General features: G+C 41.3%; 1 protein-coding gene across 1 annotated transcript in view; it reads left to right on the top strand.

The window, feature by feature from the left end:
* The window catches only part of RCL1 (RNA terminal phosphate cyclase like 1), a 70,544-nt gene extending 51,475 nt beyond the window's left edge, over positions 1–19,069 (top strand). Inside the window, exons 6-9 of the mRNA XM_044656671.1 lie at positions 220–345; positions 4,614–4,770; positions 9,126–9,229; positions 17,515–19,069. Coding sequence (XP_044512606.1) covers positions 220–345; positions 4,614–4,770; positions 9,126–9,229; positions 17,515–17,665 — 538 coding nt within the window. The 3' untranslated portion in view covers positions 17,666–19,069. The remainder of the gene's footprint in view (positions 1–219; positions 346–4,613; positions 4,771–9,125; positions 9,230–17,514) is intronic.
* Positions 19,070–19,653: the final 584 nt, after the last annotated feature.

Genomic DNA, 19,653 nt, shown 5'->3' with positions numbered 1-19,653 from the left:
GTTCCCCATTAGATATTTTCTCCCTTTGCACCAGTTCCGAGATTTACCAAGCAGGAGATTAAGGAAGCAATTTGTCTAGAGGCATGCAGTTAATATATCAGAATTTGAACCCTAGTCTCCTGAATATATCCAAAGCTTTTTCCTGCATTTCTTCCCCCCTTTTTTTCTTCCTTTGTCTTCTGGGACCACACAAACCAATTCCTTAACTTCAGATAACAGTTACTCTGTACGAGTATCGCCCCAGATTGCCAACCGCATCGTGGAGTCCTGTAGGAACATCCTTAACAAATTCATTCCTGATATCTATATTTACACAGACCATATGAAAGGGGTCAACTCTGGAAAGTAAGTATCTGTGATGCCATTTGAAGGTGGGGGAAGAGTTTGAAAACACTTTTGTTATTTTCTTTTGTTTCCCTTGCATCAGAAATTTTAAATGGCTAAATCTGGGGACAGGTGCAAAGGGTTTGTCTCTTTCGTGTGAACTGTGGAAGTTGGTCTCAGAAGCAGCTTTTAAGATGTCCCTAGCAGGATCAGCCAGGAAAATAGCCTGTGATCCATTTAATTGTGCCAGGAGATTGTCTTGTAAATTCTTAAGGCTTAAAACCTATGCAGAATTCAGATTGGTTTGAAAACTCTTGATGAGGTGCTCTCTGGGTGCAAGGTTTATGGTGAGAGAATTATGTGGCAAAGAGAATTGGCCTTGAAGCAAGAAAGAAGGAAAGAAAAGAAAAGAGGAAGAAAAAGAAAAGAAGTTCTTGCTCTCAAGCAACTTGAAATCAAGTAGAGGACATAAGGGGTCTGATCCATACCATTATTAAGCTTCAGAACTGGAGCTCTGACCCAGAAATTGTGGCTCCAAGTCCAAGACTGTTCCTACCACAAAGAGACAATATCGAGTCCCACTGGAATCAATTGTCCGTCAAGATAAATAAGTTATCCCTCCTCCAGAAAGCTTATTGGCTGTGTAGTTCTAAGAACTCAAATCAAAATCCCATTAACACAATTTACCAACTGTATAAACTAGAAATAGTCACTTCAGATCTCTGCTTCAGTTTTCCGCATTTGTAAGAGGCAAACCTTACATATAACAGAAATGCGATATGATTATTGATACTACTACTAAATATAATAATGATGACATTATTAAATTAATAATACATTTCCTGGCTAATCAGAAGATAGAATTCAGAATTGGAAGAGACCTTAGAGATCATCATTTTGCACAGGAGAAAACTGGGGTTCAAGAGAAGAAGAACTTTAATTGTCCAAGGTCTCATAGATGGCAGAGCAGGTATTTTTGCATAAGCACTCTTCCCTCCAAATCCAGATGTATCTGTTATTCAACAGGGGGACCCATAATCCAACAATAATTATTATTAACCATTGTGTACTGTACTGCTACTGTACTGGAGGAAGTAGGAAGAAGGGGCTGTTATCCTTGGCTGCAGTCTTTTTGTTTGTTTCTTTAAACCCTTAGTAACAATTCTTAAGAGAAAGGGCAAGGGCCAGGCAAATGGGGTTAAGGTGTCCAGGATCACCCAGGTAGGAAGATTCTGTGGCCAGATTTGAACCTCAACCTCCCCCCCCCCCCCCCCCAACAATATGCCTGGTGGTCTGTGCACTGTGCTTCCCTGTAGTTTTGCAAGGGACGCAAACTGGGACAACCTACTCTTTGGAGCAGGAGATGAGAAACTTTAGAAGGCACCTTCAAGCATAAAACACAGAAATACAGGACTCTGAAGCACCTAAAGCCTAGAATATTACCATCGAAAGAAACCTTAGACTATCAGGGCAACAAGGGATTTTAGAACATAGAATTATGGCGGAGAAGACCTCAGAATGTAGAATGTCCAAGCTGGGAGGAGGTACCTTAGAGATCTTGTGGTCCAAATGCTTCCAAAAAGAAATTGCTTTGATGGGAGGTAGACAGCCCAGAGGATGCATTTTTTGCTTACATTCTAATACCTTCTATCCTTTATAATGACAAACTAGAGGTTATTGCTACCCAAAACTTTGCTGAAGGTGAGGATAAAGGATTGTTCATTTTGGTTTTAAGTCTGGAATGTCCTTCAGTGTCTTATCTATTTTACAGAGAAAGAAACTGAGGCTCATCAAGGAAGTTAAATGATTCGCCTCTTAAAGGGGAGGGAAAAAGAATTAGAGAGGGGATGGATGGCAGGAGGAGCCTCGTGATGAATGAACAAGGCCCCTCTGTGTCTGGCCTTTGGCATCACCGAAGGCTGGAGGCCCACCACAAACCAGCTGCAGTTTTGTTTTTTAAAGTATTTGGCCCAGACCTTTCATGGGCAATGCACGTGCTTGTGGTAGGCAGGAAACGGACTTGCTTGGTGACCTGAGAAGGAGGTGGCCCTGCCTTATTTGAGCTCCAAGCCTCCTTGAAAAACCCCTTTGGGGCGTTAAATCTATAATCTTAACCCTCATGATGGTAGCTCCAGAGCCACATCTATCCTTATGAGTGTTGGTAGGTAGGTGGGCTCTTGGGTAAATATTTGATTCATGGAGTATTTAAATCCTGGGTGGTCGTCTTTTCTATGAATGCCCTTTAAAAATTGTTTAGCCATGTGGCTTAATATTTGTTTTAAGGTTATTTTAAAAATTGCCTTGAGTATCATTGTGTTAGAGTGAAGAAGAGTGCTGAATTTGGGCCAACCCTCTTAGTCCTGGGTTCCTATCTTGGCTGTTTCTTACATATTATTATTTATGTAAGACATTTAACTACCTTGCATCCCAGTTATTTTTCTACAAAATGAGGGTTTAGGGGGTAGAATTCAGGGATTCTCAACCCTTTTTTATGTCCTAGACCCCTTTGGCATTCTGGTGTAGAGACCCCTTCTCAGGATAATGCTTTTAATGCATAAATTAAAAAAATATAGGATTATAAGAGAAACATATTAAAATAGTTACCAAAATATTTTAAAGAAGAAGTTCATAGGCTCTAGGTAAAGAATTCTTGGCCAGGATGATCCCCAAAGGGTTTTTTTAAGTCTATGCTATAATCATTGATTTAATCCTCACTCCACCCTCCTTTTTCCTTACAGTTTTACAAATGCACTTCTAAAACATTGATTATGAATCTAGAAGTGGCAACATGAAGTAGTGGGTACCAGAATAGGAGTCAAGAGGGATGTGCATGGTTAAATTCCACCTCTAGGCAGCTAAATGGCACAGAGGATAGATGGTGCCAGTTCTGAAGACAGGAGGGCCCGAGCTCAAATTTGGTCTCAGACACTTACTAGCTCTGACCCTGGTCAAGTCATTTAACCTTGTTTGCCTCAGTTCCTCATCTATAAAATGAACTGGAGAAGGAAATGGCAAAGCATTCCAGTATCTTTGCCAAGAAAACCCCAAATGGAGTCACAAAGAGTTGGACACAACTGAAAAATCAACTGAGCAGCAAAATTGGAGGCCTTTGTCATCCTGGGCAAGACCTTCTCAGTGGCCCCGGCCCAGCATTCCTCTAAGACTATAAGTTCCAGACAACTTACAACTTGCCAGAGGGGGTTTCCATATTGGAAATTTCCTGCTCCCCACCCTTAATGAAACAAACCACCAAAAACCATTTCTCCTTATTTATTTTTGGGAACCAGTTCATGACTGTTAATAGGTTATTCTGTTGTCAAGTAATTAACAAGGACGTTAACACCTCTTCTCCCAAAATTGTGCTGGATTCTAAAAGCTTTTTTTTTTTTTTTGAACTATGTGAAAATATGGATTGATGAAAGAAAAATTATGTATTGACAGATAAGGAAAAAAATCATCTTTAAGGATTACTTTAAATAGTGAGCTTTTTTATTTACTTCATTGAAAATAGGTATTTGTAGAACCCCCTACTATGTCCCCAGCACCCTGTTAGATAACAGAATTGTTCATGAAAAGCTTTGGGCAAATCGAATCATTTTTAATACTCAGTTCAAATATTCTGCTCTAATGGAGCCGAGGAGAGGCTTCTTCTTTGTAGAATTCGTTTATTCCGGACTCCGATTTCTGCCCTGGTGGTTTCTGCAGGGACCACGGTCAGAACTAAAACAACTGAGTGGTACAAATTGAATGGGATGGAATGGTACAACGAGCCCAGCATCCCTATAGAGCAGAGTTAGAATCTAGGCTCACAAGCTATGTGACTGTGGGCTAATCGGTTTCCTCCCATGTAAATGGAGGGAAACATAACAGGATATTTGTCTTGGAGGGAAACGAAGAAAGAGAAATCTATTTTTGCCTTCTCTGGTGGGATGAGCAGGGTCTGGCATCTGTCTATTGATCCCTCACATCTAGCTATGTAAAATTATCCTGCAGACCACCGGCTCTGATTATGAGACTTGGTGTAACGCCAGGCAGCTTTGCTATAGAGTGTGCTGTCAGAAAGATATAAAACTTATAGGATTGTGGCATTTAGAGTTGGAAAGGACTCTGGAGATCCTCTGATGCCTCCCTTTCCTTTTATAGATAATGAAACGGAGGCCGAGAGAGGAGAGTAATTTGAGTAACACAGTTTGACCTTGGTGGTCCTCCACCCTTTCGCTCTAGAGCAGCTGTGACCGTTTGATTAAGCTTCACTCAAAATTGCACTCTGTGTGTGTGTGTGTTTCCAGATCTCCGGGCTTTGGGCTCTCACTCGTGGCCGAGACCACCAATGGTACCTTTCTGAGTGCTGAGTTGGCTTCCAACCCCCAGGGTCAGGGAGCGGCGGTGCTCCCAGAAGACCTTGGCAGGAACTGTGCAAAGCTGTTGCTTGAAGAGATTTATAGAGTAAGTTGTTGGCCTTTAAGGAGGGAAGCGGGTTGGCAGCACTGACGCATCTCGCTTATTCCCATTCTGCTTTTCTGTCTCCTCTGAAATGGCTCAAGTCCAGAAGGTTAATTTGTCTATTAACAAAGGTCTTGAGGGAGGAGGGGATAACAATGGCATGTGCGAATCTTAAATGAAACGACAAAACCATAATCATGGAAAACAATTTAGGACTGGTGAAGAATTGCTTAAGAGGTGGATCGGCAATACCAGTTAAGTCCATGATGTACAGGAGCAAGGGCAGCTTGGTGGTGCTGTGTGATTCTGAGAGAGTCACTTTAACCCTGTTTGCCTCACTTTCCTCATCTGTAAAGTGACCTAGAGAAGAAAATGGCAAACTACTCTAGCATCTTTGCCAAGAAAACCCCAAATGGGGTCATAGAGAGTTGGATGTGAGTGAAATTGCCAAAAAACAACAGACACAGAGCTCCATAGTCTAGTGTCTGAAAAGCCCAGAGATCCTAATTATTGGGGCAAGAACTCATTTTTTAACAAAAACTCTTGTAAAAACTTGATTATTCAACAAAAAAATTGTAAAAACTTGAAAGTAATATGGTAGAAACTTGGGTATAGACCAGTAATCACAAGTTTTTGTTAAATAACCAAAGTGAACTCCTAAATGAATGAGAGGAAGAAAGAAATTATCAATGACTTCCATGGATAGGAGAAAAGCTCATGAATATCACACAAGAGATGGAGAGGATTACATAAGGCAAAATGAATCATTTTAGTTACATAAAATTAAAAAGGATTTTGTACAAACAAATTCAATATAACTAGAATTAGAAGGGAACTAATAAGGAAGTGGAGGAAAATCTTTGCAGCAAGTTTCTCTGATAAAGGTCTCATTCCTTAAATATATAGAGAACTGATTCAGATTTATAAGAATAAGAGCCATGCCCCAATTAATAAATGGTCAAAGAATGTGAATAGGCTGTTTTCAGCAGAACAGGTCCAGGCTCTCATATCAATTGCCATATGGAAAGATGAGCAAAATCACTAATAATCAGATAATGCAAATTAAACTAAATCTAAAACCAATTCCACTGACTCACTCCCATCAGATTGGCAAAACTGATGCAAAAAAGAGATGGCAGATGCTTTGTGAAACATAGATACATTAGTGTACTGTTGGTGGAACTAAGAACTGGTCTAGCCATTCTGGAAAGCAGTTTGTAACTAGGCACAAAAAACCAGTAAATTTTGCATGCCCCATGGTTTAGAGATACCACTACTAGGTCCATATTCCAAAGAGATCAAAGAAAAAGGGGCGGAGGAATCCCTTATATGCAAAAATATTTATAGTAATTCTGTGGTAAAGTAGATGTGGCCATTCATTAGGGAATGACTGAACAAATTTTTTTCTATGTGGTAAGAATCTAAAAGATGAAAATGGAGTGGTTTCAAAAAACCTGAGAATTTTATAATTGATGCAGAGTAAAATGAGCAGAACCACAAGAATAATTTACCTGTTAAGAACACTCTAAAGACAAACAACATTTAAAGACATAGGAATCTGAACAACATGATGATAAACCACAATTTCAGAGGACTCAAGATCAAACATGTTACCTACCTCCAGATGGAGAAGTGATGGAATTGGAGTAAAAATTGAGACATTGGGGGAAGCGAGCAAGGAATTTGTTTTGCTCAATTATTCTTGTAACAGAGATTTTGTTTTCTTGCTTTCTCATTAGGAGGGAGAGAGTGGGGAAGGAAAAGAATGCACATCTGAAAAGAAATCTATTTTTTAAAAATGAGAATGATATGCATCAATGGGGAAAAAAGTAAAAGAGACTAGATCTTGTTTAAAGTCACAGTGGGGTGCAACTTAAGTGGGACAGGAAAACCCTGAACAACTTTCAGATAGATTGTTCATATTTATGTAGTACACTGAGATGTGCAAAAGATTAACTCACTTTGAGGTAGATGCTATTATTATATGAGTGGCATAATTAAATTAAGATATAGATTCAAGTCCTGCCTCAATACATACTAGCTGTGTGACTCTAGGCACCCCACTTAATCTTTTTCTTAAGATTTTAAAGTACTGATAATTTGCTGATCTATACTCAGGGAGGAATTTTCTTTCCTTCCACCTTCCTTTTTCCCAGATTTTGTATCAATTCTCCTTTTACATCACTATTTGTTTCTGGTGATCTCTCCCTCTCCATATAGAATCCTTGAATCCTTCCTTCTAACAGGTTGTTGTTCAATTGTGTCCAACTCTTTGTGACCCATTCTTTTTTTTTTTAATTAATTAGTTTATTTTAAAATATTTTTGCATGGCTACATGATTCATTTTCCCTCCCCTTTTCCTTCCCCATGTCCTGAAGCTGACAAGCAATTCCACTGGGTTATACATGTGTTATTTGTCATCCATTCTTGGCAAAGATACTAGAATGGTTTGCCATTTCCTTCTCCAGATTATTTGACAAATGAGGAAACTGAGGCAAACAGGATTACGAAACTTGTCTAGGGTAACACAGCTAGTAAGTGTCCAAAGCCAGATTTCACCTCCATTCTTTCTAACTCCAATTATCTATCCACTGCACCACTTAACACTCTCCATCTTTTAACAAATTAAGACAATTGGGGATGTCTGCAAATACACATCTCATTCTACTCCTATAGCCCACCCACCTCTCTGCCAAGAAGCAAGAAGCATGCATACCTCCACATCTTCTGCCTCAGGTCTCTGAAGTCACAGTGGATCCCTTCGTAGAATAGCGTTGCTATTGTAGACATCCTCTGCATTTTTTCCTCTTGGTTCTATTGATTTTCTTCTGCAGCATCCCCAGGATTCCCTAGTTTACCCTTCTCATTCCTTTCATCACAATCATATTCCTTTTTCTTTGCCTATAATTTTTTCAGCCATTTATTCCCCAGTTGATGAATGCCCACTTTGCTTCCAATTATTTGCAACTTTAAAAGTTCCTGATGGGGGCAGCTGGGTGGCTCCTGGCCTAGAGATGGGAGGTCCTAGGTTCAAATCTGGCCTCAGACACTTCCTAGCTGTGTGACCCTGGGCAAGTCACTTAACCCCCATTGCCCACCCTTACCACTCTTCTGCATTGGAGCCAATACACAGTATTGACTCCAAGACAGAAGGTAAGGGTTTAAAAAAAAAAGTTCCTGATAGTGTAACGGGTGAAATTATTATTATATTAATTTTAATTTTAACAATAAACAGTAGTTAAGGATTAGAAACAAAGTAGAGATGTCTATTGATCAGTAAATGACTAAACAAACTGGTACATGAATGTAATGAAATTATGTACAATATTACTATAATATAAGAAATGGAAAACATGAAGAATTCAGAGAAGCATGGGGAAGACTAAGGCAGGACTAAGAAAACTATATGTAATAATTATGGCAATCCAAATGGAAAACATCACAATAAAAACCAACACTGTAGTTCTAAGAGTTCTAGAGGAATTGAGGAAATGCACCTTTCTTTCCCTTCAGTTGTAGAAGTTAGGAACTCTGGATATACATATCACATATGACATCAGACACAATTGGTGTATTGACATTTTATACACTTTCTTTTGTCATTTTTGTTACAAGGGATAGTTTGTATCAGGGAAAAGGACATGTTTAGAACAAATACATACAATGAAAAGACATCAATAAAAAATAGATCACAGTTATATTTCTAAATGGTTGCTGTAAAAGTATTTTTGCACAAATGAGAACTTTGGGAGGGAGATTTCACACGAGGACCTTTCACAGGTGAAATCACAAGTCCAGATCAAGTCACAAAGGAAAGACGAAGAAGGAAAGATTTTTACAAATATCACAGCAAATTTTCTATGGCTGTGTTTGCATAAGTATAGACGGTCACATCCCATTACCAGAAAGGGCTGACTTTGTTCTGTGAGGGACTAAATAAAAGGAGGCAATTACTTGGCAGTCATTTAACCTTTACTAATTAACTACAGATTTCCTAGTACTGAATTATGCTTTTGGCTTATTTCTGTACTCAGTAAAATGATGTCCTGCTGGTTTAATCGCTATGATGGCCTCCTTTTTTACTTTGTAAACTTAAATTGTCCATTTGCCTGTCCCCAGTTATTGCAAAGGTCTCGATAGTGGGTGTACCCTTAAAGCTAGATTACATAAGCTTTCCCCTTACAAAATTGGCACTATATTTTATTAGCATTTGACCAATGCAATCTGGCATTTTATGGGCTCCCCTGTTCCTGGTAAATGTTTCTCTTTTTCCTTCTTTATCTCTCCCTTTGGGGGTGGAGGGGCTTCCATTTTCTGGTTTGCACAAAGATTAATAATTAAAATGTTTGTGTTGACAGGGAGGTTGTGTGGATTCCACCAACCAAAGCTTAGTTCTGCTCCTCATGACCCTTGGACAGCAGGATGTTTCCAAAGTCCTGCTAGGACCGCTGTCTCCCTACACGTAAGTTGTTTTCTTAAGCCGTGCTAGCTGAGCTGGTTTATTTTTCTAATTGCACCAAATGACAAAGTTACTGTACTGAACGTAGCCTGGTTTATTTTTCTAATTGCACCAAATGACAAAGTTACTGTACTGAACGTAGCCTGTCACTACGTACAGAACTGCCTGTACCTCTAGACTTAAGTGAACCAAATGTGGGAACTCTTTACTCGTGTTTATTTTTACCTATGGGAAGCTCACTTCCTTTCTTTCCCAGCTGCAATCTTCATTTGGGACCAATTAAAGCAGCCTTCCATATTGGGTATGGATCCTTTAATCTCTGGCTTTTGATTTTATTTATTCCTTTTGGGGTTAAACGCTTGCTGCCTCTTATAGATTGTTGGGTTTTTATTGTGGTTTTTTTTTCCCCCTTCCTTTCTAATGACCCAGTTGTAGCAACCAGAAGGGACAAGTATCAATTGCTTTATTTTTTACCAAAGATGTTTAAAAATAAGCTAAAAGTAGAAAATAAGCCAGAAGTAGAAAGTATATATAAAGTAGAAAACTTTATAATCATGCTGTGAAACAGAGCACCATTTATCAAAAAAAACATGGGGTTTGGAGCAAGGGGACTGGGGTGCAGACTAACCCTGAATCTCTTACCTGAACAAATCATTTCCCCCCCTTTCTAGTCCTCGGTTTCCATATCTAGAAAATGGGATACTTGGAAGAGACTATAGCCTTGTTGTAGTAGGAAGCTGGAGGAAGAGGTTACTGTGCAAAGACATTATTAGCTAGGTAGAGAAATGCATAGTAGAAAGAACCCAAAAATCAGAGGCTCTAAATTCTGGCTCTGTTACTTATCTTCCCTTGGGGCCTTGGTTTCCTCCTCCATCAAGCAAAGGGTTATTAGACCGGATGATCTCTGAAGCCTCTTCCAAGTTCTAACAGTCTTAGCCCTAGGTCCAGAAGAGAACTAAATAGCAGGTGTGTCTGGATGTCTGATTTGTATGCATTTGGGCCTTGAAACAGTTGAGCAAAAAAATACAGCCTAAGAAACTTTTTCTTTTTTCTTTTCTTTTTTTTTTTTTTAAACTAATTGAGACATGAGAGTTCCTGAAAATTGTTTGTCTGCCAGGCTGACAAAAATACTCTGTGCTGGTAAATCCCCCCCCCCCCCAAAGTCACCCTTTGTGGGTACATTTCTGGCCAGCGAAGGAGGAGGAGGAGGTAAAAAGAAGACTGAACTGTCCTTTTTCGGTTATCATGGTACCGATGCTGTATATGTGAAAGGTACAGTACTGTGATAACTGAAGAATGGTGGTGCCATCACATGAAGGGGGGAGGCAGAGGGAAAAGGGGGGGACGAGGGGATGGGAGAGAGAGAGAAGAGAGAAGAGGAAAGAAGAGAGACAAAGAACGAGTGAGAAGGACCCAGCAGAAGAGCTGCCTCCTGGAGAAAATGGATTGTTGGACCTCGTGCCTGCAGACGCAGCAACCTATGACTTACTGACTTTGTTTAGGAATGAAATCTTGAAAGTGGTGAATTGAAAAGGGGAGGTGGGGAAGGGATTTAGAATATATTGTATACATTTGGGGGGTCTGTTACTGGTTTGATGGGTAGCTAGTTGGTGTACCGGGCAGGGGATCAGGAAGATGAGTTCAAATTTGGCCTCAGGCCCTTATTAGCTGTGTCACCCTGAACAAGGTGTCTGACTTCTGTTCTGCCTTTGTTTTCTCATCTGTAAAATGAGGAGGATAATAATAAAATGAGAATAATAGGAGCATCTACCTCTCATCTCTCAGGGTTGTTAACGAGAGTAAAATGAGATATTTGTAAAGCATTTTACAGACCTTAAAGTGCTTTAGAAATTCCAGTTATTTTTAAGAATGGAATGAGGGTACAGAATTATGTCATAGCCCTCTTAGCGTGAGCCTAACAGACTGGATTTTTGTAATCTCACTGTAGAGAGAACCCAAGAGAAGATATGATGGAAAAGGCCTAAGACCTGGAAGTCAGGACTCCTAGGTTCCTGACTGGCCTCTGCCTCTTATTAGATTTAAGTAGTAATTAAAATGAAAGGGTTAGATAAGATGACCTTCATGGGCTATGGATGGTAGAGTCATAGGACCAGCGATCTGGAAGGACAATAGAGGTCCTCATCCCCACCCTACCTCCATTTTCCTAATTAGAAAATTGATGAAAAATAAAGTGATTTGCTCAAGGTCATGCAGGTACCAAGTAGCCAAGCCATCATTCCCATCCAGGCTCCATTTCTCCAGTTCATCGTGCTGCCTCCCATTTCAAGGGTCTCTTCCAACTCCTAATATTCTGTGATTTGAGAATTGTTAAAAAAAAAAAAACCTGAATTTCAATTGGGGGTCTTGATATTGACAGTGCTATAATGCATTGCAGTAAATAGTAGCAAAATATATTGGTGGGGGTGTGATTGAAGTGTTAGAATGGACAGTCGCCTTCCCAAATTCATAGGATGGAATACTGAAGGAGCTCAGGAGGCCTGGGTTGGAGGCTTTGCTCTACTGACCAATATCTTTCTAGGTGCCTTCAAATCAGTTTCTCATTTCTCTGGAGTTTAGTTTTCTTACCAGTTTAGTTAGTGAAGGACTTGAGAGAGTCTCTAAACTCATAAGTCTATGATTCTCAGATTCTGATAAAGCTCTTGTAATAGGAAAAGGTCTTTAGGACCTTAGGAGGCCCCATTTAATAGTTGGTCACAGGCTCTTGGGCCATAGAGCTGGAAAGGGCCTTAAGATATCATATAGTTCAATTTATAGATGATGAAATTGAGGCCCAAAGAGATTAAGTGGGTGTACCATGGTCATGCAGGTTGTTGGTAACAGATCCAGGATTTTGAACAAGGTCTTCTGACTTCAGTTCTACCTTTTATCCCACTATACCACAGTATGGAGAAGAATAGGAATAGAAATAACTGTGTTCTCTCCTGGGCACCATATTTTGGTTTGAGTGGGTTCATGGAGTGGTTTTAGCTTTTACTTCTACTAAGTCACCATCTTATCTCCCACCCTGGCACCATATTTTGGAAGGACATTGATAGGTTGGAGAGTACCCAGATCTGACCACATATCATTCCTTCCTCTGTAAACACCAGTGGCTCCCTATTATCTCCAGGATCAAATATAAAATCCTCTGTTTGACTTTCAGAGGCCTTCATAGCCTGGCCCCTGCTTTTCTGGTCTCCTTTCACCTTACTCTTGCCCACATATCCTCTATAATCCAATGACACTGGCCTATTTACACTTCTAGTAGCTTTCCCCCACCCCTATAAATTCCCTCTTTTTCAAAGTATAGTCTCTCCCCTTTTTCCACTCTTGGGCAATTAAAGCAAAGCACAAAGTTCTGTTTAATTAAAATTTTTTAATTAAATTTTTTTCAATTTACCAAAATTCTTCTTATCTTCCCCTCACCTCTTTTCCCTTCCAAATCCCCCTCCCTCAACCCCAGCTCTGCATTTTCACTGGCTAAATCTTGACTAAAGTCTGACCTTCTGTAAAAAAAAAAAAAAAAAAAAAAAAAAAAAAAAAAAAAAAGCCTTTTCCTTTTACCTTTAGGCTAGTGCCTTCCCTCCGAGATTATCTTCAATTTATCTTGTATCTTTCTTTTTTCTTTTTTTTTTTTTTAAACTCTTAACTTCTATGTGTTGGCTCCTTGGTGGAAGAGTGGTAAGGGTGGGTCTTGTATCTTTCTTGATTGTGCATAATTGTTTTTCTGTTTTCTCACCCCCTTAGACTCCTTGAAGGCAGGAAATGCCTTTTGCCTCTCAAAACCCCAGTGCCTGGCACATCATAAACATCTAATATTATTGAATAAACTCAGGAATAAATATAGAGGATGGCAATCAAAATGGCAAAGGGCCTCCATTGGAAGGAATCGGGGATATTCAGTCTGAAGAGGAAGAGATTCTAGCTGCCTTCAAGCATTGGAATGGACAGAGGATTTAATTGGACTTACTCTGCTTGGCCCCAATGTGAAGAACTAGGAGCTTTTGATAGGAAGAGAAAACTTACTAACAAAGTCAGTCAGCAAGCCTGTCAAGATACTGTGCCAAGCTCTAGAAAGACAAGACCAAAAAAAAAAAAAAAAAAAAAAAAAAAGGCAAAAGTTTGGTCCTTGCCCTCAAGGAGTTTCTCTTCTAATGGGGAACACACAAAATGTGTTCAGGTAGAAAGAAGGCCCTAGCTATCTGAAAAATAGAAGGCATTGCTTTTGGTGCCCTTTACTGGAGGCATTAAAGAAGGCAGCCGTAGCCACTTGTTGGGTATGTTACAGGGGAGATTTTTTTGGTTCAAATTCAGGAGGATCCTAGATTTATAGCCAAAAGGAATCCTTTTGAGGTTCTTTGAGCTAACCTCCTTTTAAAAATATTTGAGATTGTGCTTTATGGTTTCCATCACTCTACATACATTATTCCATTTAGCATTCCATTTGGATCCTCATGGCAGCTCTGTGAAGGAGGTAATGCCAGTGGTATTATCCCCTACTTTACAGATGGGGAAACTGAGGCATCGCTAGTAAGTGGGAGAGCCAAGATTCAGACTCAAGATTTTCTGACTCCAAATCTTTCCACTACCCTACAGGTGACTCAGGGCCACATACAAGCAAGATAGGGCAATGGTAATGAGTTCCATACAGCGTTGAGTTTTGGGTTTGGTGCGAAGTGTAGTGGATAGTTTTATTTATTCAACTCTTGTTTTCTGGAAGATTTCACCCTTTTGGCACATCTCTTTCATACACCAGCCAAACTCTTTCAAGGCAGAACACATTTATGAGAGAGAGGAGGGGATGCCGAGGCTGGCATTCCTGTGAAAATAGATGTCTGTCCTGTGGAGGCGCCTGTGTCTTTCTCCTCCCTCCTCTCCCCTCGTCCATCCTCCTCCCATTCCCCCGTAGCTTTCCTTGCAAAGTTCCCAGTTTTAAATGGTGCTTCCCATCTCGAGGGAGAGGACAAGTGCCTGTCGGCACTCTTTTACATGGCGGGAGAAGAAGCCCCTCAGTGCCCCAGTGTGTCTGTGGCTTGTTTTATCAGGCTGACCCGTTCTTCTCCTAAATGAGGCTTTTACCCTATTTTCCTAAGACCTTTTCCCCCCTGCAAGGCAATGTGGTTTGTAGTGGATAAGAGAGCCAGAAGCCTCTGATATAGGTCCCAGGAAACCCCGAGTTCAAACCCTGTCTCTGACACATACTGGAGAAGGAGACCCAGAGCAAGTCACTTAACCCCCGATGCCCAGTCTTGACTGCTCTTCTGTCTTGGAACCAATACTTCGGATCGATTCTGAGACTGAAACTAAGGAATTTTTGTTTTGTTTTGTTTTTTGCTTTTTTTTTTTTTTTAAGTCCGAGTGTACGTGGGGAGAAGGGGGCTGGGAGAGGGGCCCAGACCTGCACCATTTCCTTTTCTGCCTCGCTATCTCTCGCATGTGTCTGTGTTGAGGGGCGTATGAAGGCAGAAGGGGGAAGTTCTCAGAATTTGGTTTCGGTTGTAGGTCTGCTCTGGGGCCCTATCTTCTCTGAGGCTCAGCTTCCCCCCCTCCCTGTGGGTATGTTTCTGGCCAGGAGATACAGAAACACCAGCAAAGAATGCCTCCGTTTTATGCCTCCCCACCCCCTGTGAGCAGAGTGGATTCTATTCATCTCTTGGCTTCCTTTTTCTTGGGGAGGCAGACAGGACAGGGTTGGGTGTGTGAGGGAGAGTGTCTACGTGTTTTCTCTGCTTTCATTTTGGATGAACAGTCTTTTAACTCTTTCACATGCAGGCAGAAGGGAGACTCCGGGCTTCAGGGAGCCGTGAAAGAAAGGCATTCTGTGAAACGTGCCATAGTTAAGGTTTCAGAGCAGTCCCACCTAAGGCTAGCCCAGGGTTTGGCAGAACATCCCGTCCGAGCAGGACAGGCTTTCTTTCAGCTCAGCATCTTGTTGGTGGAGGTTTCATCGCTTTTCCAAAAGTGACGGCTACCCAGGCGTAGACACTGGAACGTGTGTTTCTCCTTTCCCTCGCCAGGAGTCGAAGAAGGCGGCTGCAGATCTTTGGTGCCTCCCTCCACCGCCTCACACACAGACTCTTAAAGGAAAGGAGGGGTGTGTTTTTTTAAGGCCATTTGAAAATAGCACACACAGCAGCATAATCAGATTTAAATAGGTTGATTGGGTGAGGATCAGGGAAGCTGAGAGCACAGGCAACAAGCTGTTTGTATTCCTGCTGGGCCCTCCGAAATAGCTTTTTTAGCTGTAAGGAAAGAGAAGAGAGACAGACAGACAGACAGACAGGACAGGCTGACAGAGAGAGAGAAGGAAGGGAGAGAGAGAGACACACAGAGAAAAAGGAAGGGAAAGAGAGGGAGAGACTGATAGAGAGAGGAGGGAGAGAGAGAGACTGACAGAAAGAGGGAGAGAGAAAGGGAGGGAGAGACACTGACAGAGAGGAGGAGGGAGAGAGATAGGGAGGGAAAGATAGAGGGAAATATAGATTGAAAGAGAAGGAGGGAGAGTGGAAGGGCAGGGAGGGAGAGACGGAGGAAGGAAGGGACAGTGACAGGGAGGGAGAGATAGACTGACAGAGAGGGAGGGAGAGAGAGAGAGGGAGAAAGAGACACGGAGAGGAAGGAAGGGACAGACGGAGGGAGAAGACAGAGAGGGAGGCAAAGAGACAGAGGAAAGGAGGAAGGGAGAGACAGAGGAAGGGAGAGATAGGAAGGGAGGAAGGCGGAGAGAGGGGAGGGTGGAGAGGAACAGAGGAAGGGAGGGAGACAGAACAATTTTGTTTTCCCCTAAGAATGCAGATGAGGGGATGAGATGGGTTTATCTCTTTCTACACAGCCAGCCTATTAGCTAGAAGCTTTGCCCACAAATATGTTTGGGGGTGGAATGGACATTTTTAATGAGTTGAAAGGGCAGGAGCTAGGATAGTGAGAAGGACCCAGGAGGATGAAACATTGAATGGCTGGGGAGAGCAAGGTTTCAGTTGTCCATGCTGTTGTTGGTCAATCCACAATCATTATTATCATTTCTACCTTTGCATCACCCCTTGGATAAGCTCTTCTCTTTCCCTCTGACATTCCCACTAGTTTGGTGCCCTTTTGTCACCTTATGCCTGGACTATTGCAAATAGCCTGTTGGTGGGTCTCTCTTCAAGTCTTTCTCAGCTCTAGTTCATACATTATTAGGCTATCAAAGTGATTTTTCCTAAAGCACAGGGCTGACCATGTAACTTCCCTCCCTTCCCCATTCAGTAAGCTCCCTATTACCTTCAAGATCAAATATAAAATCCTCAGTCTGGTTTTCAAAGTCCTTCATAACTTGGCCCTTTTCCACCTTTCCAGGCTTCTTACTTCAAATATAAAATCCTCTGTCTGGCTTTCAAAGCCTTTCATAATTGGCCCATTCCCACCTTTTCAGACATTTCACATACTTTGAACAGCCTCCTTACTGTTCCTCTCACAAGATACTCCCTCTCCCAGTAACCCACGTTTTCAGTGGCTGTGCCTCCTTGTTTCCAAAACTCGATTTTCTTGATTTCAGATCCCAGCAAAATCCCACCTTCCACAAGAAGCTTTTCCTAGTTCACTCTTAATATTAGTTAGTACCTTCCCTCTAATTTATCCCATTTATGTCATGTTTGTACATATTGTTTACCATTTGTCTCTTCCATTAGAATGTGAGCTCTCCCTGAGGGCAGGAATTTTGTCATTTCTTTGTACCCCTGGAGCTTAGCACAATGCCTGGCGTATAGTAAGCACTTGATAAATATTTGTTGATTGATTAAGAACTTACTTTAAAAAAAATTTTTTTTTAATCAACCCATTACCCTGGATGCTTTCCTCTAGTTCTTGCAACATTTGCTGATATCAATATGGCGCCTGGGCTATCTGTGTGTTGGCCTTCACTCTTGTGTGACTTTCACATCTCCTTTTCTAGTACCAAATATGCTCAGTGAAACCTTTCACTTAACCTCTCATGCCTTCTTATGCCTTACTGACCTTTGCTTTGGTTCACCTGCCTTTTGCCAGTCAACCCTTGATCTTCTAATGGAGCCAGTTTTTCAAGGGTGGCAGCTTACTGAGCCCCACTCCTTTCTTCCTGCCTTCTTGCTGGTAACCTTTTGGGTATATTCCTACCAGGGGATGGGTTTGAAATGTGTAACAACAACAAAAAAGAGCAATGGATATGGGGAAGGTCTATTTTTCAAGTATCGAAAATAGATGATGGGGAAGGAAGGGTTGAGAGAGAACCTTTTAAAAAATTAATTTTGCTCCATTTTTATTTCCTTTTTTAGAATAGAATTTTTGCGTCATTTGAAGAGTTTCTTCCAAATTATGTTCAAAATTGAAACTAAGCCATGTGGCGAAGAACTCAAGGGAGGAGAGAAAGTACTCATGACATGTGTGGGAGTTGGCTTCTCAAATCTCAGCAAGACCATCAAATAATATCACTTTCACTTTAAAGTCAGACCAGACCCGAGCAGATGAAGAGCGAAGACTCCTGAAAACCACCATACTGTTCATTTTGATCTGGACAGCCACATACATGAAGGACTTATTTTTTTTTACCTTTTTCTTTTTTACAAGACATTAGAAATAAAAGACATTTAAATAATGTAGTTACCCACCATTTCCCCTTCCTAAGTGTTAGCTCTATGGCTAAGTTTGCTCAACATAAGAGATTCCCTCAGAAAAATGAGAGTATGTGAAGTTAGCCAAGTGGGTTGAGAGGCTGGCCAGTCCCAACTGCATTCCCACCATGGGCGCCTCAGCCTGGGGCTGTCTAGCCAGCCTGGCATCTGGGTTACTATTGTTTGGGGCAAAGGTGGTGAATAAGCATCTCTTTTTGCAAGACCCTCTTGGAACCCAACGCTATAGACTTTCTTAGTGATCTGCTGCTGCATGGGCCGCCATCTTGGTCCCAGATTTGCTCTACTCCATCTTGCCCTGCTGAAGCTGGTCTTGAGGCAGAGATGGGAAGACCTTTGCTTCAGAGAACTCCACAGTTGGAAGGAATCTAGTTATTTAATCAAGACCATACATACGTGAATGAGGATCACTTCTACCAATCTACCCAACAAGAGGACTTTTAGCCTCTGTGTAAAGATCCACAATAAAGAGTCTCCCTCCTCCCTTCCCACCTCCCAGGGCAACCCATTCCACGTTTGGGATTCAGAAAGTTTTGGGGAGATCTGGAGATGTTTTAGAGGGGTTTTTTACAACTTAGGAATGGTTTAGATCACAGAACACTGATGCTTTGGAATCAAAGGACCTGGGTTCAGATTTCGCCTTTAATAATTACTCCCTACATGACCTTGGGCAAAGTCTTTGAACAATGGCTTTGACCTTAGTGTCATCATCAAAATAAGGGGGTTGAACTAGATGGCCATAAGGTCAGTTCTAGCTTTTGAACCATGAACCTTTGACTTCTGAGGTCCTACCCTGAGATTCTGTATCTGGTGAGCCCATTTTTCTACCTTGGTGAAGAGAGCCACGAAGGCCCACATCCCATCTTGTAGGAGTACCATAGTTACATAGATAACAGTGCCTTGAACTTTTTTATTGTCCTTAGGGCCCAGGTTTATAGTTCTTTCAACCAAGAACTTGGTTTTCCTGCTAGGCAGGATTAAAAGAAAGAGGTAGCATCTGATGATAAAGTTTAGAAACACTTTTCCCAGGTAGCCATCATTATCTTTATACTCAGAGTCACAGAGACCACTCAAGGGCCTTATTTCTGTTCATTGGCCCGAAACCTAGGCGTGATAGTAACTGTACCTGGCTAAGAAGAAGAGTGTACAAATCTTTATTTTTTTAAAAATACTTCATTGATGCTTTCTCGGTTTGTTTGTTTTTTTATAACACAATTGTCACTTGCCACTTATCTCCCACTTTCTACAAAATTCTCCCTTGGAATAAAGAAACTATTAAGCTAAAGAAATCATCCTTAGCACTGACAGCCTATGGTACATCCCATATTGGTAGTCCTCCCCTTTTTTTTGTATGATCACAATCTTTCCCCAGGCTGCAAAGGGTAAACCAGTCACAATGCAACATCTAAACCCAGGAACTCACATTTGGGATGCCAAAAAGCAAAGCACAACTCTAAAATGAAAGGTTTTTTAAGAGTTTTTCCCCTTCTTAATATTAGATCTTTCCTTTCTGGGAGGAAGGGTTTCCCCTTAATCATACACACTCACTCACTCCCCCACCCTGATCCTATTTACTTTACTGGATTTTCCAGCAGCCACCCTGGGTAGTCTGGGGAAAGCCCTCAGCCCCTGATTCTGAATGGCTCACATTCTTCTCCAGCTCTTGGTCTGTCCCTCCCTTTTCCTCTGGGCAGACAAAGAAGGCTCAGTTGCAGTAGTGGCAACAGGAAGATAAAAATGGATATTGATGATAGAATTCTACTTCTCAATTTTTCCCCAGCATGT

Source organism: Gracilinanus agilis, chromosome 1, assembly GCF_016433145.1.
Source record: "Gracilinanus agilis isolate LMUSP501 chromosome 1, AgileGrace, whole genome shotgun sequence".
Lineage (NCBI taxonomy): Eukaryota > Metazoa > Chordata > Mammalia > Didelphimorphia > Didelphidae > Gracilinanus > Gracilinanus agilis.
This window is presented reverse-complemented; position numbering and strand designations above follow the sequence as displayed.